This window comes from Macaca fascicularis, chromosome 18, assembly GCF_037993035.2.
Source record: "Macaca fascicularis isolate 582-1 chromosome 18, T2T-MFA8v1.1".
In the NCBI taxonomy this organism is placed as follows: domain Eukaryota; kingdom Metazoa; phylum Chordata; class Mammalia; order Primates; family Cercopithecidae; genus Macaca; species Macaca fascicularis.
Genome location: NC_088392.1, coordinates 18,277,289 through 18,301,267, shown reverse-complemented (window position 1 = coordinate 18,301,267; position 23,979 = coordinate 18,277,289). Strand labels below are relative to the sequence as shown.

General features: G+C 40.5%; 1 protein-coding gene across 12 annotated transcripts in view; it reads left to right on the top strand.

Moving 5' to 3' along the window:
- The window catches only part of ZCCHC2 (zinc finger CCHC-type containing 2), a 66,067-nt gene that overhangs the window by 22,054 nt on the left and 20,034 nt on the right, over positions 1-23,979 (top strand). For 8 of the 12 annotated variants that reach the window (XR_286149.4, XR_001486652.4, XM_074022350.1 and 5 more), the window contains exons 4-11: positions 724-795; positions 6,008-6,120; positions 14,003-14,097; positions 16,805-16,888; positions 18,958-19,015; positions 21,359-21,494; positions 22,917-22,981; positions 23,346-23,440. Coding sequence is in view for 8 of the 12 variants with exons in the window: in XM_074022350.1 (XP_073878451.1) it covers positions 724-795; positions 6,008-6,120; positions 14,003-14,097; positions 16,805-16,888; positions 18,958-19,015; positions 21,359-21,494; positions 22,917-22,981; positions 23,346-23,440 (718 nt within the window). In the remaining 4 variants the exon portion in view is untranslated. The remainder of the gene's footprint in view (positions 1-723; positions 796-6,007; positions 6,121-14,002; positions 14,098-16,804; positions 16,889-18,957; positions 19,016-21,358; positions 21,495-22,916; positions 22,982-23,345; positions 23,441-23,979) is intronic. The other 4 variants (XR_012427087.1, XR_012427088.1, XM_074022351.1 and 1 more) reach the window with 1 other exon arrangement.

Genomic DNA, 23,979 nt, shown 5'->3' with positions numbered 1-23,979 from the left:
GGCAAATATTTATTTAGCTCAAATAATTATAGGGTAGAAATTATTAGGGGGCCACAGTTGAGTCCACTGGATGAAAAGCATCGAGGAGGTGGTGGGTGGGGTAGCACAAGAGATGTCAATTCTGACTCTTGCACCTACTTAGGGTCATACCTCAGTAACCTAACTTGTTTGAACTTGTTTCTCCATCTCAAAATGGAAGTAATCATACCTGTCCCTAGCATCTTAATAGGATTTTAAAGATTGAGATAAAGATGAAGTCTCTTCTAACCATAAATTCCATAAAAATATGAAATGGTACTACCAAAGAGGGCAGTAAACTCTAGGGTGTATACTTAATAAGGATGTATATATAATAAGTTTCAGGATATAGAATTTTTACCTTTTGAGTGGCAAAGATTTGTACTGTCGAAAGTGTCATTTTAGAGTTCTTTAAGTTCATAGAAAATAAATATATCCCTTTCTGAAAAATTCCTAAACGTCATATTTTCAGATAGGTTTTAAAAAGTGTCATTTTGAAAAGAGTTATTAGAACGTTTTTGAGTAGCATATGTCAACGTGCAGTTAATTTTACTAATTTTGAAATTATGAAAATGGCAGATTATATTTCTAATTGTTAATCTTAGTAAAATTTAAGTAAGGCCCTTTGTTTTTGCACATGGCTTTTTTCTAGCCAGTTCCTGTCTAAGGAATAACCATATAATATGTGTGTTTTTTTTAAATCAGGTAAATTGGTCTGATCTTTCAGTCACAACAGTAACAAAAACCCACCAAGAACTACAGGAATTTCTACTGAAGGTAAAAGTATAGATTTTGTTGTTAAAATGATTTTTATATAATATACAGAATCCAGAAACCTCAACGTCAAAAAAAAAACAGGAAAATTAAAACATATAAATAAAGGTTGGCTCAGAACTCTAAATGAACATTAGCTGTGGAAAACGTCATCTTATTCTAAACATGTTTTCTTACCTGACATTACCAACATAAGGAAATGATGAAGGGATTTCTACATTAAAAAAAAAAAAAATGGAGGCCGGGTACAATGGCATGCACCAGTGATCCCAGCACTTTGGGAGGCCGAAGCTGGAGGATCGTTTGAGGCCAGGAGTTCCAAGACCAGACTGGGCAACTTAGTGAGACCCTGCCTCTACTTGAAAAAAAAAAAAAAATGGAGGCCTGTTCCTAGTTTCCTGCAGAGATGTGCATCATTGGTGGCTGCTTGCAAAGGGACTTCTTAGTAGAGAATGTGTTTGCAGAACCAGATGAGGCTTGCTTCCGCTTGGTGGGAGTTCTCAGATTTCACAACTATTCAGCTATGCACTTCCCTGAAATATTTCTTCATTTCTTCCTTCTTTGAGTTCCAGCTCCTCCCCACCTCACCCCCATATGATAGAATCTCCAAACTACTGGGAATAAGAAGATAATAGAAACGTTTTATTACAGACTTTCCAGAGGTGAAAGGTATCTTAGATCATTTTGTTCAAACCATCACCTGTTTCTTTTATACTAATATGATTTGATTGAAAAGTGGATAGAAATAAATATCAAAAAGAGAGAATAGGTATGAATGGTTGATAAATTATTCTTTTTCAGTAAGCAAATATTTTAAAATTTATTGTTAGTAGAGAGAGAAAGCAAAGTCCAGAAACATTCCCAACTCAGTTACTAAGTTTTGGGTACAAGTGTAGTTATTAAACATATATTTTGAGGCTAGTGCTAGTTTTAGGTTGTCTGTCACCATAAGTATATCCTTTTCAGATCATTCTTAAATCTATGAGAGACCATTTTATTCATCAACTTGTAGAGCTTTGAATAGCACATTAGATGCTGGTTCCTTGAGGAAGACTGTCGAAGTGTGAATTCTGCTGAATTTCTTATTAGTCCCTGTGAATGAAGTAGCACCCAGGGATGACTTAAATAGTTCCAATTTTCTCTGGTTTATTATAAACTAGGCTCTGTCAGTTAAGGGTTGAGGACTCCTTCTCCCACTCATTAGTGACCTGCCTTGGGTAAGGTTGGGGGATAAGTTTTACTCATTTCCAGATGCCAGAGGCCACTGCCTATGACATGTCAGCTCTGGACACCTTGGCGAGGGAGATGGCATGGGTCTGTGAGCTTCTGGCTGCTGTGCTCAGTCATGGTAACAGTCGTGAGGATGCCAGGGAAGAGTTGCTCGGGCCGGGGCAGGCTCCATCTGCCAGGCAGTGCACCCCGCTGGAGAAAATGAGTGCCTGGATGAGGTTCTAATTACAGAGGCGGCTAAGCAGGGCTGCCTCACCCCACCTCCACATACTTTTTCAGTCTCTTCTAGTTATTTCTGACTTTCCTCTGAACAGAAGAAATTTATCAAAATTTAGACAGGTGATCACGAACAGGCTTCATTTGGGTTAAGGAGCAGCCTGTTTTCATTTCCCTTCTTCTGTCCTTCCCACAACAGAATTGTGGGCAAGTTGCAGGAGTACAGAGCTGAGGCTGAAGAGCCTTGAAAAGGGGGGGGTCCAGACCGAGTGACTTGGTGCCAGTGTGTGTGTGAGGTCCTGCTTCCCTGTCCCTCATGCTGAGAGAGCATGCAGCTGACCGCCAGCTGGGGCCTAGCACATGGAGTCTGCCTTCTACTGGCTTTCCCTCTGGAAGCTTCAGCTGTTTGTGCTTTGACAGATTTCATTGCTTCAGTCGCCCATTTTTTCTAAAAGCTTAGGTGCTTTAAAACAAATACAACTCCAAATAAGTAATTCACTCTTCAGAATCATAGCAATTAATGAACACCCTGCTTAGCCAGTATTTGGATATGTTTTTCTCAAATAGTATAAGTGCCTCTCAATTACATGAAATAATCTGCAACATTGTGTACTTGTGTAAACATACTGCCTATTGTATGATACTTTTCCTTATCATTTTTTCTCTTTTACCTTCCTTTTAACATCATCTACACAAGTTCAGGAGCGGCGGGGTTCAGTGGCTCTTGCCTGTAATCCCAGTGCTTTGGGAGGCTGAGGCAGGTGGATCATCTGAGGTCAGCAGTTCAAGACCAGCCTGACCAACGTGATGAAACCATCTCTACTAAAAATACAAAAAATTAGCCAGGTGTGGTGGTGGGCACCTGTAATCCCAGCTGCTCTGGAGGCTGAGGCAGGAGAATCACTTGAACCCAGAAGGTGGAGGTTGCAGTGAGCTGAGATTGTGCCATTGCACTCCAGCCTGAGCGACAAGAGCAAAACTCCGTCTTTAAAAAAAAAAAAAAAAAAAAGTTCAGGAGCAAAATCTGTCCTTTTGACATGTGCAAATGAACACCCTTTTTATTCTGTAGACCCTATTGACCTGTACTTCTAGCTTGCCGTAGTGTGGAAATGTGATTTGGAGGTCAAGATTTCAAGTCTTTTTTTCCCATACAAATAGCAGCCTCTGTCCTTTGCATCCTGGCCCCCTTCACCTGTCTTTGTGGGTTGTTTTTTTTTTATTTATTTATTTTCTTTTGAGACAGAGTCTTGCTCCATCACCCAGGCTGGGGTGTAAGTGTAGTGACACCATCTCGAGAGGCTCACTGCAACCTCTGCTTCCCCAGTTCAAGCTGTTCTCATGCCTCAGCCTTCCAATTAGCTGGGATTGCAGGCATGCACCACCACACCTGGATAATTTTTGTATTTTTAGTAGAGATTGAGTTTTGCCATGTTGCCCAGGCTGATCTTGAACTCCTGAGCTCAAGCAGTCCACCCACCTTGGCCAAATGTGCTGGGATTACAGGCGTGAGCCACCATGTCTAGTCCCCTGTTTTGTTTTTCTTCTTAGCAGTTAAGCTGTCGTTTCTCATGATCAGAATGTCTACTCTTATGCAGCCAGGGTTTTTGTTTCTTCCTTCACTGCAGTATCAGGGTTCCTAAAACAGTGCCTGGGGCACGGTGGGAGTTTGAAAATTTGCTGAATGATTGAATGAACAAGGACTACTACAAACATTAGATTATCCATTGGTCTCAGCGTATTTAGAGAGCAACATTTGTAATAGCTCAGTGCAAAAACCTTTCATTCCTCTGAACTTGTTCTGAGGCTGAGCTGGAGCTCTGGAGGTGGGAGGCTGGGTTTGCTAGAACTAGGATTGAAAGGTGAGAAAATTCAAAACACGTGACTAGAATATAAAAGACATGATTTTAAACTGTATGTGTGTGTGTGTGTGTGTGTGTATATATATATATACATATTTTTTTTTAAGCAAATGAGCCTTTCTTTAAGACTGCAAGTAGGCCCTGGAAGTTGAACATAAAAATCACTTGAAAATAAGTCAGTTTGCACATGCTGATGACCGCATACCTGCAATCTGCCCAGCAACGTGAACAGTGTCACTGAACTGTGAATATTTATACGCTGTTGCCTTCAGCGTTCAGTACAACCATCAGTGATTTGGTGGTTGAAATAGACTTTTCACTGACACTGGTTTTCTTTGGCTGTGTACAGATATTCAGTATAAATTGTGTTTAAAATGGGTAGTAGGATATATGCCTGGTGCTGTTAAGTCTGTATTAAAATGCTAATATCAAAATATAAATATTGAAATGAGCGATTTCTTTGTTTGGAAAATGGAGGCCGGGTATGGCAGCTCACGCCTGTAATCCCAGCACTTTGGGAGGCCACAGCTGGTGGATCATCTGAGGTCAGCAGTTCGAGACCAGCCTAACCAACATGGAAATCCCATTCTCTACTAAAAATACAAAAAAAAATTAGCCAGGCGTGGTGGTGCACCTCTGTAATCCCAGGTACTCAGGAGGCTGAGGCAGGAGAATCACTTGAACCCAGAAGGCGGAGGTTGCAGTGAGCTGAGATCATGCCACTATACTGCAGTCTTGGTGACAGAGCAAAACTCTTATCTCAAAAAAAAAAAAAAAAAAAAAAAGATGGATAGATTCAGACCTTGTTTCTCCTGTTGGTGGTCAGAGGGCATGATTTCCACAGTGGGTGTGTGGAATGCCGACAGAGCCTTCCATCTGACCAGAGGGACTTCATTCTGACAGGGCATCTTGATCTTGCAGTCTCCGGTGCCACAGTGAGGGGTGCTTTATGCTACCTTTGCTAAATTTCTCGTTTCTGAATTGACTAAAAATATTTACTTTTCATAAGAAGATTTGCTTTGGACTTCTCAGAGCTCAATATGTAAATCAACAATCAGTATATATTTTTGTATTCCTGTGGCTTCTCAGATACTGTTAATGGTTCTACTCTGTATTTTAGTGAAAATGCCAGTAATAGCACAGATTAGTTATGAAAAGTCAGATTTAAAACTTTGAATTTTTCAAAGACTTGAAAAGTTGGCTTATGAATAATCAATTTACTAGGATTTTTAAAAAGTAAACTGATTACATTTTGTTTAAAATCTAAAATTTTTCTTGGCCAAGTGTTGATTTTTTTGTGGTTTTCATTGATCTGATTGCCTCAATCATGTGAGGCACCTCCAGTGCGTGGTTTTTATATAAATAAGTAATATTGAGGGTTTCTCACCTGTCTCTCATATTCAGTTCTTTATTTGCTGCATAGCACTGGCGATCTGACATTGCCTGAGAGTGAAACATAAAACAGGAGGCACAAAAGTGCTAAGGGCAAAGGCGCAGATAACACTCCTTGGAATACTATTCCAGGGTAAAAATAGTACTAGCTATGCTGAACAGAAGAATCTTCACCTTAACTCGAGAACCTTAGCATGGGTGTCATTTCAGTGTGGCATGTGGAGCCAGAGTGTAAGGTCCATGCAGGCGTCCTCCTGTCCCAGGAACATGTTGAATGCTGTGGGTTGCCCTGCACTTGGGGGAGCCCTGAGGTACGATGAGAAGATGGTGCATTTCCCAGTAGGAAAGGTCTGTGCTGCTTCATTATGGGGTCAGGTGTTATGAAGATTTGGGAAACAAACTGCTTTTGGGAAAATAATGAGCAGGAGGTATTAGTCTTCATTTTATGCATCTGACTTGTAACATATTTACCAGTAAGTGAGAAACTTAACATTGGTTATTGTGGTTTTTCTTTTTAGCTTCCAAAGGAACTGTCTTCAGAGACTTTTGACAAGACCATCTTAAGAGCCCTGAATCAGGGTTCCTTGAAAAGGGAAGAACGGCGACATCCTGACCTAGAGCCCATCCTAAGGTAATGATTTACCTAACGCCTATTTCAGCAGCATACAGACAGGACAAAGCGCCACTCCAAATGGGGTCTTCAGGTGGGGGAATCATAGAGATCTTTCTCTGGCGTACTTCTTAAAATGGACATGTTATCCTTGTGCTATATAGGTCTAGGCTCATAGTAAAAGATACCAAACTAGTTTTATCATTGTACTCTTTAGTTCTCTCATATCATAAAAGTTAGTTGCTTCTGAAATATGCAGATACTGAATAAAGCCTCTTATATTCTTTATAAAATACTTATTGAAAGAGGCCTTTGTCCAGGAACTCCACTTTGAAGAGATGTTTTATTTAAGTTGTCAAGTGCGTGGGCTGGTGGGTGGGAGAGTGAAAGGCAGCCCTGCTTTCCAGCACCTGCTCTTCCTGGCCGTTGCTCTGTTGGAGCTTTGGTGCTGCCAGAGGTCAAGGTTTTGCCCACATGAGGTTGTTGGGCTTGTTGGGAAAGACCCGCTTAGATGAGATGATCTTGGATTAATTCCGGGAGCCTCCCATGTGCTCACAAAGGAAGAAATTGAAGACACAGGCGAGGCGTGTCGTCGGCGGCACAAGGGCCCTGTGGAGGCGGGATGAGTGTGGATGTAGGGAAATGTACTTGTTTCATGATGGGAAGTTGAGGGATCTTTTGCCCAATTAATGGCTTCTCTAAAGTAAGAGGTTTGCTTAAGAATGGGTAGATTGAGGGTGTGGGATCACATGCTTGAGAGTAGAGGGGATGTACATCATTGTGTGGAGATCTGGAGGACAACCTGCTGAAGGAAGTCAAGTGAGCTGGGCAAGGTGTGGAGTCCATTTGAGATTGAAGATCAATACGTTATCGTGGTATTGGTCTGTCCTGTTGTGTGAGCTATTTTTTAAATGTTTCCCGGCAGCTCAGGTCCAAGTGTCAGGAAAGCAAGTGGTTGTATGTATCCTGGATAAGGCTTTCTTGGATGTGACAGCAAGACAATGAGGCAAGGAAATTTGGGGAAAAATGTTCAGTTTTTAACAAATGATGGGCAGTTACAAGATCTAAGCTGGACTAGGAAGTGAAAATAGGTGAGTCTGCTAGAGTGGAATGAACTGTGCTTGGAAAACAGGTGCCATGGGAGTAATCGGGTAATTAAGCAGTGAGGGTCTCATTGGGATGAGAGCGAGGCAGCTGGGTGAGTGGATCTAGAGGTGACGGTGGAGGTCAGCGGATGGTTTTGGCAGTCGTGGCGCTCACCTCTCTGAGGGCTTCCCTGTAGGAGGGACATAAATTCAGGAATAATGGCCGAGGAAACATGCTGTTTTACTGGAAACTTGCAGTTATTAATAAATACATGACATAAAAAGCAGTGCTGGAGCCTATATGGCTTAGGTTCAGGGCATAAGTAAGACAGCCTATCATCTGCCTTCTAAACTTGAGGTGGCCCAGTTTGGGAAGCCGACTTCCCAAGGGAGAGCAGAGGTGTGTGTCATTGACTCTTGCGGCCCCCTCCTGAGCAGGGAATTGGGACCAGTGAGTATTCTCAGGATGTGCGAGGCTGAAAAGAAGGGGATGTTTGCTCCCCAGTGGAGACAAGCAGAAATCTGGGAGTGGGAGAGTATTTTCATTGTATGGCAAGATCTGGGGTGTGACAGTGGAAGTAAGATACTAGAAGAAGATAGGAATGTGAGGAAATTACTGGGGAAAAGGCGGCCAAAGAGCCTAGTGTCAGGTGGGTCACCCATGCAGACACCCATGTGGTCGTGTAGGCTCCCAGCATGACAGAAGATTTGGAATGGAGGAGACAGGCCAGGGCCAAAATTGAATATAAGCATGGAAGAGTGACCTAAAGGTTGGTGCGTGACATAGACTAGGTCCAGTTGACGCAGAGCGGCTGAGTGGCAGGTTGAGTCACGGTAGTGCAGGCGCATGAATGCTGGGAGGCTGTGGGGAAAGGATCAGCTTCCACGTGAGTGGCAGTGAGCACAGTTGGAGTCCAGGGGCTGGGCAGATTGTATCAGAAATAAGGAGATACAGGCTGCCTGCACAGAATCTGCATATTTGGGGAATCTCAAAGGGCACAGGGGAAAGATTGAGAGAAAGAGAGGGAGAGGGCCGGGTACAGTAGCTCACACCTGTAATCCCAGCACTTTGGGAGGCTGAGGCAGGAGGATCATTTGAGGCCAGGAGTTTGAGACCCGCCTGGGCATTATAATGAGACTCCGTTTCTACAAAAAATTTTACAAATTAGCCAGGTGTAGTGGCATGTGTAGGTCCAACTACTCAGGAGACTGAGATGAGAGGATCACTTGAGCCCAGGAGTTTGAGGCTGCAGTGAACTGTTAGTGCCACTGCACTCCATACTGGATGACAGAGCCAGACCCTGTCTCGGAAAAACCCTTGATGCCTGTGTGTTCTAGGAGATATGCTGAACTATGTGGTTCAGGTCTTAGTAATACCATTGACTGCATTCTTTGTACGACTATCATGTTTCAAAAGTCATTGCTGGCTCCCGTTCTCTTTTTCCTGTCCCTTCTGACCAGTTAAGTCCTAAAGCCATTCAGTGGGGCAGAGCAAGGTAGACAGCAGCATCAGAATAGGAGGACGTGCCCTGATGGACTGGAGAAGGGGACCTGTGTGGGGTGAGGAAGCCATTCTGTCATGGGCGATGGTGGTGGGAGGCCTGGCCCATGTCACAGAGCTCAAAGAGAGTGAGGAGGGCAGATGCGTGGAGCAATGGCCTAGCAGGCCATTGAAGCCTAGGCAGGGCCAGGAGGGCACCCGTCCAGGGGTTGGAAGGGAGCAGCAGCGACAGAGGAGAGAGCCTGTTGTAGGGGATTGGAGCAACTGTGTAAATATATTCAGGACAGTGAGAACCAGGTTTCTTTCTTTTGGAAAAGGGCGTTATCCTATGAAAAGCAACAAAACCACGTTGAACCCTGATCCCTAGAGTGTCTGATTGGAATTGAAGTCATTGGTGTGAACTCATGGTATCTAGTATATGCAGATACAGAAATAGATATGGGTGCATATGTGTGATTCATTGAAGGGGTCTGGAAGTAGCAACATCCCAGTAACAGTGGGCATACCTGTGCCCAGACCTTGACTTCTCTATGTGATTCTCCATTAAAAGGAACTAGAGCTCCTCTAAAAGGAACTAGAGTTCCTTGAAGTTTTGAAAAGCTGATTTCAGGGCTGGGGCAGGAAAAGTACAAGATGAGCCTCTGGTGCCAGAAAACACGGGTGTGCTCAAAGAATGATCCAGTTTTGTCAAAAGGACAGAGCCAGCTTGACGGGGCTTCTAGTGTCACATCTAGGGTAAATAGAACATCAGGACAAATAATAATAGTACATTGCATAAAATAGGAAACCGTGAGTCCATGTTGAAATAAATAATAAGTGAATAGGTTGAGTGTTTGAGGAATAGGATATTTACAGTATCAAAGTCCTTTCCCAGAATTTTTTTCACAGAATAATACTTCTTAATCGTAAAGGGAGAAGGAGTAACTTTAGAGTGGAGAAGCCTTGTCGTGCACCATTGTAATCAGCTGAAGTGAACTTATCAAAGGTGGGCAGTCAGCATCTCCTCCACGAGACAGGCTGCAGCAGAAGCACACAGCCCCACTGCTCTGTTCTTGCCAGGAATCTAATTGCGGGGAACCCTCAGACAAACCACCATGGACAGCATTCCAGAGTATACCTAGCCTGTCCTCTTAGGTGCGACAGCTGAGTGTGGTGCCAGATGCTGAACTGGATCTTTGATATGAAACGGGTCAATTGGCAAAACTTAAATGGGATCTGAGGAATAGAAAGTAAAAATTGGTCAGTGTTAATTTCCTGATTTTGATTGTAGGAGAACATAGGAAATACTGATGTCTTTCCAGGAGTTAGCCATTATATCAGGTATTTATGGTTTAGGAAAAAAGCCTTTGTACTGTGTTCGTAAGTTTGGGATTTTCAGAAGGAAAAAATTAACTATTTCTGGAAGGAGCCATTTTCAAAAAATGGCTCTCAGCTAGGACCCCAATTAAAAAGTAAGCGGCTGGGCACAGTGGTTCATGCCTGTAGTCACAGCCCTTTGGGAGGCCAAGACAGGAGGATTGTTTGAGGCCAACAGCCTAGGCAACATAGTGAAACCCCATCTCTACAAAAAAAAAGGTAAAAATTAGCCAGGTGTGGTGGTGCACACCTGTAGTCCCAGCTACTCCAGAGGCTGAGGTGGGATGATCACCTGAGCCCAGGAGCTTGAGGCCGCAGTGAGCTGTGATTGCACCACTGGATTCCAGCCTGGGCAACAGAGTGAGACCCTGTCTCTTAAAAAAAACAAAGTATGTGTGTGACTTCTCGTTAAAGCTTTTAGGATTCTCCTCAGCTTTGATCATACTTAGCCTCTTGTGCATGTCTGTGTCTGTGTGTTTTAAGCGTTTTTAGTGTAAAGATGTTATTAAAGCTAATTTTGAAGAATGCAGAGGTGTGGACTGAGAAAATTTCCCAGTTTCCCATTCTCCAACTCTAACAGCTAAAGTAGTCTAACTTTTCCAAAATTTTCTGTGCACATAAATGCCCTTAGATTTATGTGTGTATATATGTATTTCGTTTACTATCCAAACGGAAGTATTTTATACATATTAGTACTTTTCTGCCACCTTTTTCTTTAAATATATTGGGACATGGTAACATCAATACATGTAAAAAGATGGCTGTTTTATTTGCTACGTAATATTCCTTTTTAGCTGAACTGTAATTAATCAGCATATTTTATGTCCATTTTAGTTGTTTCTAAATATTTTTAAACTACTACAGTGTACAGGTGTATGATTATTTAATTTTTTACTTTTTATTAATTTTTTTTTTTGAGACAGGACCTCGCTCTGTTGCCCAGGCTTATCTCAAACTCCTAGGCTCAAGCAGTCCTCTCCAGGTATATATTGTTAACACATATGGATACATTTATCTGTAAGATCAATTTATAGAAATATTTTAATTGGTCAAAAGTGACATGTATTTTTAACATGTAATATTTTCAAACTATTTCTAAAAAGGTAGCAGCACTTTATATCCTCTGAGGCCTCATACTTGTATCTCCCACCTGAGCAGACTCAAAACATTCTCAATTGCTCTTCTTCGCCCATCTCAGAAAGAAAGTCTGATTTCAATTTGTGTTTGAGTAGCCTTTGCCGCCCCCTGTGAATGGCCTTTTCAGCCCTTTTCGTGCTTTATTGGTGTCACTGATTGGAAGAGTTACTTGTTAGATAAAGGAAAGAGCCCTGCTTGCGATTACTTCGTGACCATACAGGTGTTTTAAATTTTTATGTAGTCAGATTTATTGATCTTTTCTCTTGTGGTTTCAGGGTTTTGTGTCATACCTAGAAAGACCTTTTCAAAGATATGTTTGAAAACATATCTGAAATATGTTTCAAAAAATATTTTTAAAATGTTTTCTTCTGATACTTCCTTTAAAAAAAAAAATCTTGGATTCATTTGTAATTTTTTTGATGTAAGGAGTATGGTGGGGATTCGTATCTTTTCCCAAATGGCTCGCCTGTGGCCTCAACACCATTAATAGGATGTCAGGACACTTCCTTCTCAGTTTGTGGGTTTTAAATTAGTAGGTCATCCTTTGTGTCTCAGAAGTGTAGCAATTACAAAGGAGGGAGAAGAAAGGAAACTGAGAAATAGGAAGTGTTTGTAAGTGATGCAGATCTTGGTTGGTACAGGACACACTGCATTTAGTCTCAAATATGTTATAGGTTAGGAAAATGAAAATACGGCCTGAAATGTGCATTAGGGGTTGGATGATTTCTGTCATGTCAAAATGTAACCTTGTTTTTCTTATTGATTTGATTTATCAAGTAGTTTATGGCCACTTTGATTTTTTAATATCAGTATAATTGCCATCTTGTGGTTATTCATTAATGAGCCTTGACTTTAGTTTGTGTGCTGATTTCAGTCCCCTGCCTTTATCTCATTTGTGGTTTAAATGTAATACTCAGTGTTCCTGTAGTGGATGTGTACATAGGATTTGGAGTTATATCTGGGCTGTTCCTTGGGACTCAGGCCTTGAATTGAAGGTGTGCCTGTGGTTTTGACCGGTTGGTTTCTAACATGACTGGGTGTGGGTTCCACCACTGCCTTTGGATTTTAAAGTCAGCCTTAGGTAATATGTTCAGACCTGGAAATCTAGATTTGCTCCTGAATTCAGATCTCAGTTCTTTCATCTCTTAATTTCACCCATGTCTTCCTATTGAATGTTTACTTTCACATTAGAATACGAAGAAGCAATCTTGCATGATATACAAGGCAACTTTGGCCCATAAAGGTCATCTGTTGGTATCTGATTTTGTAATTAATCTGAATAATAGGTCAAAAACCTTGGGGGATAAATTAATTAAAATTTAAAATGAGCATTAAAAGTGTTCAAAACTAATAGAATGGGATTTGTACGTTAAGCACCTAAGTAGTAGGTAGGGTGACTGTTTATCTATGTGTACTATTTGATTCTCGTAACCATAAGAAATTGGAAGTTGAAAGGCTAACTGTTTAGGGTGCTTCAGCTTATAAGTGATTGAACTGGTATTCAAACCCACAGTAAACTTTCTAGTAGATTCTGCTCTAATTGTATGTCCAAGAACCCTTTTACAGGTACCACTGTCGGGAAGACCTCCAGCTGGAGTCTCTTAATTACGTAAATAAAATATGAGGAAAGCTGGGTTTCAGAGATAACTTAGACTCATGGCATGATACACATTCAACATGAATCATCAGTCAGTCATGCCTTAGGTTGTAGAATGTATGTATAATATATGATAACTACATAATTGACTGTTCCATATTTTCCAGGACTCTTAGCATCCCAAACTTCCCAACTTCCTACTTTGAGAGTGTGGGAATGTCCCTTAATAGTGCAGCCAAGGCCGGGCACGGTGGCTCAAGCCTGTAATCCCAGCACTTTGGGAGGCCGAGACGGGTGGATCACGAGGTCAGGAGATCAAGACGGGGTGAAACCCCGTCTCTACTAAAAAATACAAAAAAACTAGCCGGGCGAGGTGGCGGGCGCCTGTAGTCCCAGCTACTCGGGAGGCTGAGGCAGGAGAATGATATGAACCCGGGAGGCGGAGCTTGCAGTGAGCTGAGATCTGGCCACTGTATTCCAGCCTGGGCGACAGACCGAGACTCCGTCTCAAAAAACAAACAAACAAAAAAAAACAGTGCAGCCAGAGGCCAGGCTCGGTGGCTCATGCCTGTAACCCCAGCACTTTGGGAGGCTGAGGTGGGCAGATCACCAGAAGTCAGGAGTTTGAGACTAACCTGACAGACATGGTGAAACCCCATCTCTACTGAAAATACAAAATTAGCCAGGCATGGTGGCACATACCTGTAATCCCAGCTACTCGGGATGCTGAGACAGGAGAATCGCTTGAACCCGGGGAGGCGGAGGTGGCAGTGAGCTGAGATCGTGCCATTGTACTCCATCCTGCGCAAAAAGAGCAAAACTCAGTCTCAAAAAAAAAAAAAATAGTACAGCCAAATGAGGAGAACACCACCTGTGAAGAAGAGTAAAGAAATTGCAGTTGTTTTTCTGAACAGAAGGGTGGCTGTTGGACCACTTGGGCAAAGGCTGGAATTAATACATTTTTGGGCCAGAATTGAAACCTTACCATTAGATTATACAAAATTATAAATGCACCTATTTTGTCAATTCTTGCAAATGAGTTTTGTTAAATGTTACTGATTTCTTGTCATAGGAAATACATTAGAAAATAATACTCTTTTCTACAGGAAAAATATTTTTCCATACCTGAATTAAACTGCCACTTAAGTCTGCTTTATAATTGAAACTGAGCTTCTTGTGGATTAACATTACCTGAAATTAACAAATCTCTCTTCTTTTTATATGCAGGCAGCTATTTTCAAGTTCATCACAAGCTTTTCTACAGAGTCAGAAAGTACACAGCTTCTTTCAGTCCATATCATCAGACTCCCTACACAGTCTCAGTAAGCATCCTCTGTCCCTCTGTGGAAGTCTTTTTTCTTTGTTGGATTTTATTGCTTTACCATGTCATTTTTTGTAGGTTTGTCACTTTAGTTAAAGTTAAGGAATAGTGACATACAATTATTTGTCATTTTTAATGAGTTTTACACTGCAGTTTTAAAGAAAGTCATGTATAAAAGCTAATATAACAGAGCAGACTGATTCCAAGGTAAGGTCTGAGTCTCTCTAGACTTTGGGGTGTGGCCAGTCCTTCATTTCCTGGGCAGGAACTGTCCCGTCACCAGCTGGAGACCTTACAGTGCCACGTGCTGGTGTATGATTTAGTCTGTCTTCCTCCTGTCACCTGTTTCCAGTTGACCTTTCCAGCCGATCAGACAGAAAACATTAGCCCTATTCTTCTCACTCTGCCTCTTTGTTTTCATCATGGAAAGGACAACCCATGCCAGACAAAGGATGTCTTCCTTTATGTCCCTTCCTTACCATCCCCTTGTTTACAGTTAGGCCTTTCTTTCATGCAAGGACTATTAAAGGTAAACCCTCACTCTTCTCAGATTCTAGTTTCCCACTCTAATGTATCCCTGGATTATCACAAGGATAAATGTGTTAAATTCCTGGTTGGTCTGAAATTCAGGCCCCACTGTGACCTTCCAGGAGCTTCCTTCTGCTCCCTGTGCTCTGTCTCCCAGCACGCCCAGCCATTGCCTGTCCTGTGTCTTTGCTCATTTGTACCTTTACTTAAACATCCATCCTTTTGTCATAGTCTGTTAAAATCACACCTGTTTTAAGGCCCATCTGAAACATCACCTCTTCCATGAAGCTTTGCTAGTTTTTCTTATGTTCCGTATGTTGAGTTTTGCCCTCTTGTTTCAGCTTTCACCACTGTCTGCCTTGTGTTTAATTTTCTACACATCTACTTCAGCCTGCCTTTTACAAATATTTTGTCAGTAACATTGGCGTGTCCTTTAGCAGAATTTCTGCTGAACTTCAGGCATAGCTACTATGGCAGGGAACATTTTTCTTTTTTAAAACTGTCCCTCTGCTTTCAACAGAGTCATATTTTCCTGTATTTAAAGGGGAAAGAAAAACACATATTTCCTCAATTTGAGGTGGGAGAAAAAGAGGTTAAAGAATAGTATGATTGAGTGTTATATAGGCTAACCTTTAAAGTTTCTCTGAGTGTGTTAAATGCTAACGTAATTATCAGTCAGAATTAAAAATGTGACTCTTTATGACTAGTTGACCAAGACACAATGCACAACTCCGGGGTTAAATTTATGTCTGAATGATAGCAACAGCATTTATTAAGAGAATCCTGATCATTCTGGAGCTATGTAGATTTAACCATCAGTGAGTGCTTTTCCCTGAGCCAAATGTGAGTGCTTTGTTTTGAACATGTATCAGTAGCATCAGTTTAATTTCAAAAAGGCATTGAATTGAGCACAAAGTTAAACTTTCAGTTCAGATGAACAGGCTGCTCAGGAAAACTCACCCAAGTGAGGAGTTCATATATAAGTAATAAACTCATCTTGAGGGCATGGTAGTGTTTAAATTACATAAGCAGTGCTAAAGAGGTTGGTGGATTTTGTTTCAAGTTTGTAAAATTAAAACACAAAGTACAGAACTTGAGATTGTGGGAAATCTTGTCAGCCTAACGTTCATGCATATCTGAGTTGTTTCACTAGTGAATACACTGTTTTCAAGGCTCATTTGCATACACTGTTGGGTTTTTTTTTTTTTTTAATTGACAGCTTTACCTTTTTATTCTCTGGGTCAGAGAGCATCACTCCATATCCTGAAAACTAGCGCTGAAAACAAAACAATGCTAAAGTCCTGAATGAGTTAAGATGTTGAACTGTGGAGTCCTTCTGGCCTGTGTTTTAATGGGGAAGTAATCCAAAATGTGTTGCATGGGCCAGTGCTGGTCCATAAATTGCTGGTTACTGTTCTGTAACACGAGAACAGAAATTGAGAGCAGACACTGAGAGATTAACAATTTGACAGTGCCACAGTATTTTATTGTATTTTACAAAAGTAACGATCCACAGCAAACTGAAGATTTAAAAAAAATAAAAACTGAATCTTTACCACACCACAGATGTTTAAGAGGCACATTTCTACTTTATTTGCTCATTTTCTCATGAGCACACTGGGGCTGACAGATATGAAATGACTTGCCCCGGTCAGTCGCTCCTCAGGGAACAGCTGGCTCCTTGATCACGGTTCCCACTCATAGTCTAGTGCTTTGGGCAGTGTCAGCTTGCCTTCTCACTAGTAGCCGTGTTTTCTTTTTTTTTTTTTTTTTTGGAGACGGAGTCTCGCTCTGTCGCCCAGGCTAGAGTGCAGTGGCCGGATCTCAGCTCACTGCAAGCTCCGCCTCCCGGGTCTACGCCATTCTCCTGCCTCAGCCTCCCGAGTAGCTGGGACTACAGGCGCCCGCCACCTCGCCCGGCTAGTTTTTTTGTATTTTTTAGTAGAGACGGGGTTTCACTGTGTTAGCCAGGATGGTCTTGATCTCCTGACCTCGTGATCCGCCCGTCTCGGCCTCCCAAAGTGCTGGGATTACAGGCTTGAGCCACCGCGCCCGGCGTAGCTGTGTTTTCTTCACCACTCACCCCCCATTCATTTTCCTTAGGTAAAAAAAAATTATTATATTTGTTTTCTTTATTTTAATTTTCCTGAAAAGTTAATAGTATTGAATACTTCCTGCAGATAACTTACAATCCTCTCTGAAGACTTCTAAGATATTAGAACACTTAAAAGAAGACAGCTCTGAAGCTTCAAGTCAAGAAGAAGGTAAATGTAGCTTCACTAGAGTAAATCATTCTGCCTGCTGATAGCACATGGATAGAACAGTTAAGGAGTGGAGAAATTGACATATGGGAATTGCAATGTGACAGAGGTTGCATTACAAATAAGTGGAGAAAGAATAGACCGTTCAATAAATGGTGTTGGCACAGTTGATTTTCCATATGAAAAAACAGGTATAATTAGATTCCCAATTACATCATGCAGAAGACATTCAAGTGAGTAACAACTTATATGTAAAATGTAAAATTTAAATTTTTAAATGTTAATTTGGGAGGAGAAGCCTTTCTTGAACAAAGTAGAGCATGACCACAGTAGAGATCTTACTAAATTAGAGTTTCCATGTGGCAAAAGGAACCATACAGCCAGGAGACAATCCATAGATTGGGAGATGTTTGCAAGATACTTATAGATAAGACTATATCCGGACTATGGAAGGATCTTCCTAAAAAGTCAATAAGACAATCAGCCCAACAGAAATATAGGTGAAAGACATAAACAGGTGATTCTGAGATGAGGAAACCTAAACAGCTATTACATAGTGTGCAGCCTCACTGGTATCAGGAAAATGCAGATGGAAACAGGTGTCATCTCACGCTCAGCAGATTGACAAAACATTTTGGAGTCTGACATCAAGCATATGAAGCAGTGGGAACTCTCAGGCACTGCTGATGGGGTTATAAATTGACACAACTATTTTGGACAGAAATTTGGTGCTGTGTAGTGAAGTTGGAGATAATTATATGCTGCTGTCCAGCAATTCTGCATCTATGAAAATTGTTACACTCCTGCAAAAGGGGACATGGGCACAGGTCCTTGAGGCAGCATTGTTTGCAAGGGCAAATACCAGCAAATTGCATGAACAATTTCAAATGTTAATAAAGTTATAAATAAATATAATGTCTTTGTACTAGGTAGCAATTAAAATAAAGGATATTTATAGTACAGTTGGCTCTCCATCTCTGCGTTGGTGGGTTTAACCAACTGTGAGCTGAAAGTATTTGGGGGAAAAAATTCTTTTTCTTGTCATTATTCTCTAAACCATATAGGGTAACAACGATTTGGATAGCGTTTACATTGTATTAGGTATTATAAGTAATCTAGAGATGATTTAAAGTATACAGGAGGATGTGCATAGATTACATGCAAATACTGAAGGACAGTTGTGTATTGAAACATGTAACAGCTAATGTGTTTATGATCACACATATATGGATAGTTAGAACTTAAACTAGAATGTTTCAACAAGTAAGGTACTAGTTAGTCTCTAGAGAGATGAGGGGGGAATGGAATGGAGGAAGACTTCAGTCATTCCTGTGATACTCTGTTTCTTTTTTTTTTTTTTTTTTTTTGAGACAGAGTCTCGCTCTGTCGCCCAGGCTGGAGTGCAGTGGCCGGATCTCAGCTCACTGCAAGCTCCGCCTCCCGGGTTCACGCCATTCTCCTGCCTCAGCCTCCCGAGTAGCTGGGACTACAGGCGCCCGCCACCTCGCCTGGCTAGTTTTTTGTATTTTTTTAGTAGAGACGGGGTTTCACCGTGTTAGCCAGGATGGTCTCGATCTCCCGACCTCGTGATCCGCCCGTCTCGGCCTCCCAAAGTGCTGGGATTACAGGCTTGAGCCACTGCGCCCAGCCGATACTCTGTTTCTTAAAAGAGGCAAATATGGAGCAGTCTGGAGGGTGGTGTACCTGGGCATTTGTTATATTAACAAATACAGGTTTGAATGTTTGAAACTCTTCATTTTTTAATGGTTAAAAAGTTCTATCTGAAATTGGATGTTTTAGTTTTGTAGGGACATGCTCATAATAGACTTTCATAGTTTTGAACAAGATTGATTTGCTCTTAGGTGGAAGACATTTGAGAGGATATAAAAGGTAATTCAGAGTTTACTGTGTTTTTGAAAAATTTGCTTAAGATATCTTCTTTGTTGAGAAATGCTTAGAAGTGCTTCATACAGTCTGTCACCAGTGGTTATGATCATACAGACTAGTAGCATCCTACTGTTGGTTTTTGCTGCAGCATTTAATTTAATAAGTTACTTTTTCCTCTCTCCTAGATGTATTGCAGCACACCATAATCCACAAGAAGCATACTGGGAAAAATCCCATTGTGAAGTAAGTATCCTTTTTCTAAAACAAAAAGTGCTTTGGTACATTTTAATTAAATTTCTGATGTATTTGGCTATAATTCTGTCATTTTGCTATTTGCTTTTTATTTCTCCACTTTTTCTGTTTCCTTTTCTCACTTTTTTTTTTTTTGCCTCCTTTTGAGTTGTTTTTCGTCTCTACTTTTTTTTTTTTTCCCTGTTAGCCTTGATAGTTTTACAATGTTTTTAAATTCTTCTAGTGGTTACCCTAGAGATTATATTACGTATCTTTGACTTATTAAAGTGGGATATTTGTGCTTGTACTGGTCCCAAACAATTTGAGGACCTTAGATTACTGTAACATCATTTATTTCCCCCTAACTTGTAAGCCATGGCTGTCATACATTTTAATTCTCTGTATAATTTTAAACCCCATGAAACCTTTTTGTAGTGTTTGTGTACTCATTCCTTCCTGTGTCTCTGAGCATCCACCTGTGATCATTTTCCTTCCAACTGAAGAACACTTGAGTATTTCCTATAGTCACATCAGCCAGTGATGAATGTACTTACATTTTTATCTGGAAAAAAATGTTTATTTTGCCTTCATTTTTAAAAGATACTCTTGCCACATGTGGGATTCTAATTGGGCAGTTATTTTCCATGAGCTTTTTGAAAGTATAGCTTCCTCATCTTCTGGTTCTCCCTTTATTTCCTTGCATCTTATTCTCTCTGCTCACCTCCAGTTTCTCCTGCAGATCACATAAAGCCATCTGTGTGATTTCTGACTCATACCATGTTAGCACTCTGCTCTTCAAGTAGGAGCCGTGACTTTCCATGTTCCACCTCAGGGCCTTGGCTGCTCACAGAGGAGGCTGCCTCAATCCTTTTTGGGTCTGTCATTCTGGGAGGGACCAGAGGCTCGGAGCTGCTGATGCTTCCAGCCTCCACTGTGGACTCTTCATTGCAGTCCTTTGCCATTTCATTCTCTCCACTCCCTTGCTCCTGCTTTTTGGGATCTTTTCACAAATAAACTCTGTTATTCTGGAGTCTTCATTTGAGAGGAACTCACACTTAAGTCATCTGACATCCAGAGTTTCAGTCGGTCTTACTGCTGCTCTTTTGAAGATAATATGCATTTCCCTCTGGTTGCTTTTAAGGTTTTGTTGTTGTCTGGTTTTCAGCAGTTTTCCTAGCTTCCTTTGCATGAATTCTTGAATCTGTAGCTTGATGTCTTTTGATTTTAGAAAACTAGCTTTTACTTCTTCAAATATTTCTTCTCCGCTTTTCTCTTGTTCCCTCTTCCAAGACTTCAAATCCTTGTATGTTAGATTTTTTACCATGTCCCATTTTTTGTTTGTTTGTTTGTTTTTTGAGATGGACTCTTGCTCTGTCATCCAGGCTGGAGTGAAGTGGCACGGTCTCAGCTCAGTGCAACCCTCCGCCTCCCGGGTTCAAGTGATTCTCCTGCTTCAGCCTCCCAAGTACCTGGGACTACAGGTGCCTGTCATCACACCTGGCTAAATTTTTTTGTATTTTTAGTAGAGACCGAGTTTCACTATGTTGGCCAGGATGGTCTTGAACTGCTGACTTCAGGTGATTCACCCGCCTCAGCCTCCCAAAGTGCTGGGATTATAGATGTGAGCCACCGTGCCTTGCCATCTCATGTCTTTTAAGCCTTTTTTGTTTTTCACATTTTTTTCACTCTCAGTGCTTTAATCTGTTTTCTTCTGACCAATGTTTTCTTCATTGGTTTTCTTCATCTGTTTCCTGTTGACTAATTTTCTCCATCTATTTCCCATTTGTTGAGTTTGTAATATTAGTTTATTTTGTAGTTCTATAATTTACATTTTTTTTTCTTCTCCAAATTTCTCTTCCAAAATCCTCAGTATTATATTTGTCGACCGTGTTAAGCACTGTTATCTGAAAGTCCATGTCCAATAAGTTTATCATCTGAATTCTGCTGGGGCCTATTTCTCTTGTCTGTTTCTTTGGTTTTTTGTTCTCATTATCCTGTCCCTTCATGTACTCAGTTACTTAAGTACTCATGACAGCAGTGCTCTCAAGATGCGGATTGTGTAAGCCTCTCTGTCCCAACTGTAATAAGCAGTGTATGATGATCACCATCACGCAGTGTCTAAAAGCAGAGTGTGCAGCTGTTACTACTCTTTTTAGAGACAGGTATTAATGATAAATAGATGTGTAGTGGTTTATTTCTCATAGTATACTTTTTTTTTCTTAGACCTATCATTAGGCATTCTGTGAAGAAACTAATGTATTGAAAAAAGGGTTACTGTAACTTCTTCATTGAAATGAAATAGCAGGTTACTATTGAGGGCAGATTTTCACACTTTCAGAAACTTTTCTTTGGCAGCAATATTGGTACAAGTTGTTCTCCACTGGATGGGCTTACCATGCAATATTCTGAACAGAATGGAATTGTGGATTGGAGGAAGCAAAGCTGTACCACCATTCAGCACCCAGAGCACTGTGTGACCTCAGCTGACCAGGTGTGGGGGGAGTTTGTTTTGGACCTATATAGTTAAAGCATTGCTACTCTACAAGAAAATAATTAAGTTCTGTAAGCTTTCAGTCAGATAGTAATCTGGTAAGAAGAAATGAAGGAATGTTTAAGTTTTAGACTTTATATTTATATATGATCTAAGCTCTTCTGAGACTTGAAAATGTGTATTTAGATAACTTTTATTGCTTGTGTAAGATTAGTACACTTTAATATGACACCTTGCCAGGCACCATGGGTCCCGCTTCTAATCCCAGCACTTTGGGAGGCTAAGGCAGGAGGATTGCTTGAAGCCACACATTTGACCAGCCTCGGCAACATGGTGAAACCCTATCTGTATAAAAAATTTAAAAATTAGCTGAGTGTGGCAGTGCACACCTGTAATCTCAGCTACTCGGGAGGCTGAGGCAGGAGGATCACCTGAGCCCAGGAGTTCAAGGCTGCTGTGAGCCATGATCACACCACTGCACTTCTGCCTGGGCAACAGAGTAAGACCCTGTCTCTAAAAAATAAATTTAAAACAAAATAAAAATTTTAAAAATAATACCTTCACTGTTTAACAAGGTGTACGTTAGATTGTTATGCCAAAATTTTTTGGTCTTGAAAGAATTGAAAGAAGGATTCACATTTCAATCACTGCCTTGCTATTTGGATGTAAATTTTCCAACTGACCTTTCTTCATGAATATCTGGGTCAGTTTACTGACACTTCAGAATGCATTAGGAGATGTTTGCTTTCTTAAGATTTGGGTGTGATCAGAAAGCAGAATGCTCTTAAGTATGTTTAGTGTCATGGCCTCACAGGTCCCTATGTATATGTTACAAGTATGGAATGAAACTTCTGTCTAGAAAATTGGTTCATTAACCTGATGTTGTTTCTGGCCAACGCTCAGATCCAAATGTTAACTCTTCTTGGAATGTGTTTTTATGCATTAACGCATATTCTGAGAAATTGTAAATAGTTTCAGTCATAATTAAGGACCTATTTTCAAAGCTCCTCTGAGTTTACTTTCTCTCTCGCACTCCAGTACCTGCACCCTCTCTTCTTAGAGTTGACATAATTAAGTGTTGGCAGTTTTATCGAATTGTACTTGAATAGAAGTAAACCTACAGCAAGTGCCAGTCACTTCGTTGTGTTTCATTTTATAGTCAGAAAAAAGAATGTAGGTCCATTTTAAAAGAAAAATAGAAAACAATATTGTATTAATCATGAGGAAAATATATAAGTAATTGTCACAGAATATGTAAATTTTAGTGGTTCAGGTGGGAAACTTCAAAAATAGGTTGGAAATCAACACTTGTTAGAATAGACAACTGAGAATTTATCATTTTAATGTTTATTATCAGAGTAAAAATGTCAGTATGGTTTAGGTTTAGCTTTTGTCTGATTTGTCTTTTTTTCTTTCTGCTAGCATTCTGCTGAAAAACGGAGTTTATCTTCAATAAATAAGAAGAAAGGAAAGCCACAAACAGAAAAGTAGGTTCAATTTAAGGAAAGACAGCATATAGCCTTTGATAATAGGCCTGTTTAGTTTATGATAGTATACAACATAGTATTTTTTAAGTTAGTTTTCTTTATATTTTTAATTGTGGGTTTTACTCTTTTGATTCAAAATATTAATATATGCAGGTGATAAAGCTACTGTCAAATATTGCATTCAGTTTGGAGGGGTAAAACTCTCAGAACTTTACTGAAGGGCGAATCTTAATTGTATGTAGATTATTCCTTACTAAAAAAAATTAACTCTAAAGAATCTTGAAGGGAATTTGGTCAATACTGTACTGAATGTGTTTGGTAGATAACCTTATAAAAATGTTGGCAATGTGTTCATTTGGTTTAGGGAGAAAATTAAGAAAACTGACAACAGATTGAATAGTAGAATAAATGGTATTAGACTCTCCACTCCTCAGCATGCCCATGGTGGTGCTGTGAAAGGTAAGAAGATTATTTTTGTTTCAAATACCCCTCACCTAAATATATTCAGCATGATACTTACTGTATTAATAGATACTGAGCTGTCATGTCAAATCCTATTACTATTAATTTTACCTTGTGTTGATATGTACAGCAATTTCCAAATTAAACAGTTGCGAAATCAGTAGAGTTAATTTAGGGAATACATACCAGCCAGGGGGTGAAGATTGCCTTTGCCTCTGTTATTCTCACCTGCCTCTCCCTTCTGGCAGCAGGAGTCTCCCAGGTTGTCCTTTTCCAGCCAGTCCCGACTCAGGAGACATTTCCCAAGGCCATGGGGGATCTCTCCTGTGGCTTTGCCAGTCATTCATGAGAGTGTTTTTATGTAAAGTCATTTTTTAGAATACTGTTGACTTCTTCATGATTTAATAACCATCCTTTACGAAGGTTTATGAGGCTTTAAGGGAATGTCAACCCTCAAATTTTTGTTATGCTAGATTTATATGGCTTCCATTTACCCACCATTATATTAAGGTTCCTTTATTTTTAGGTTCAAGGTT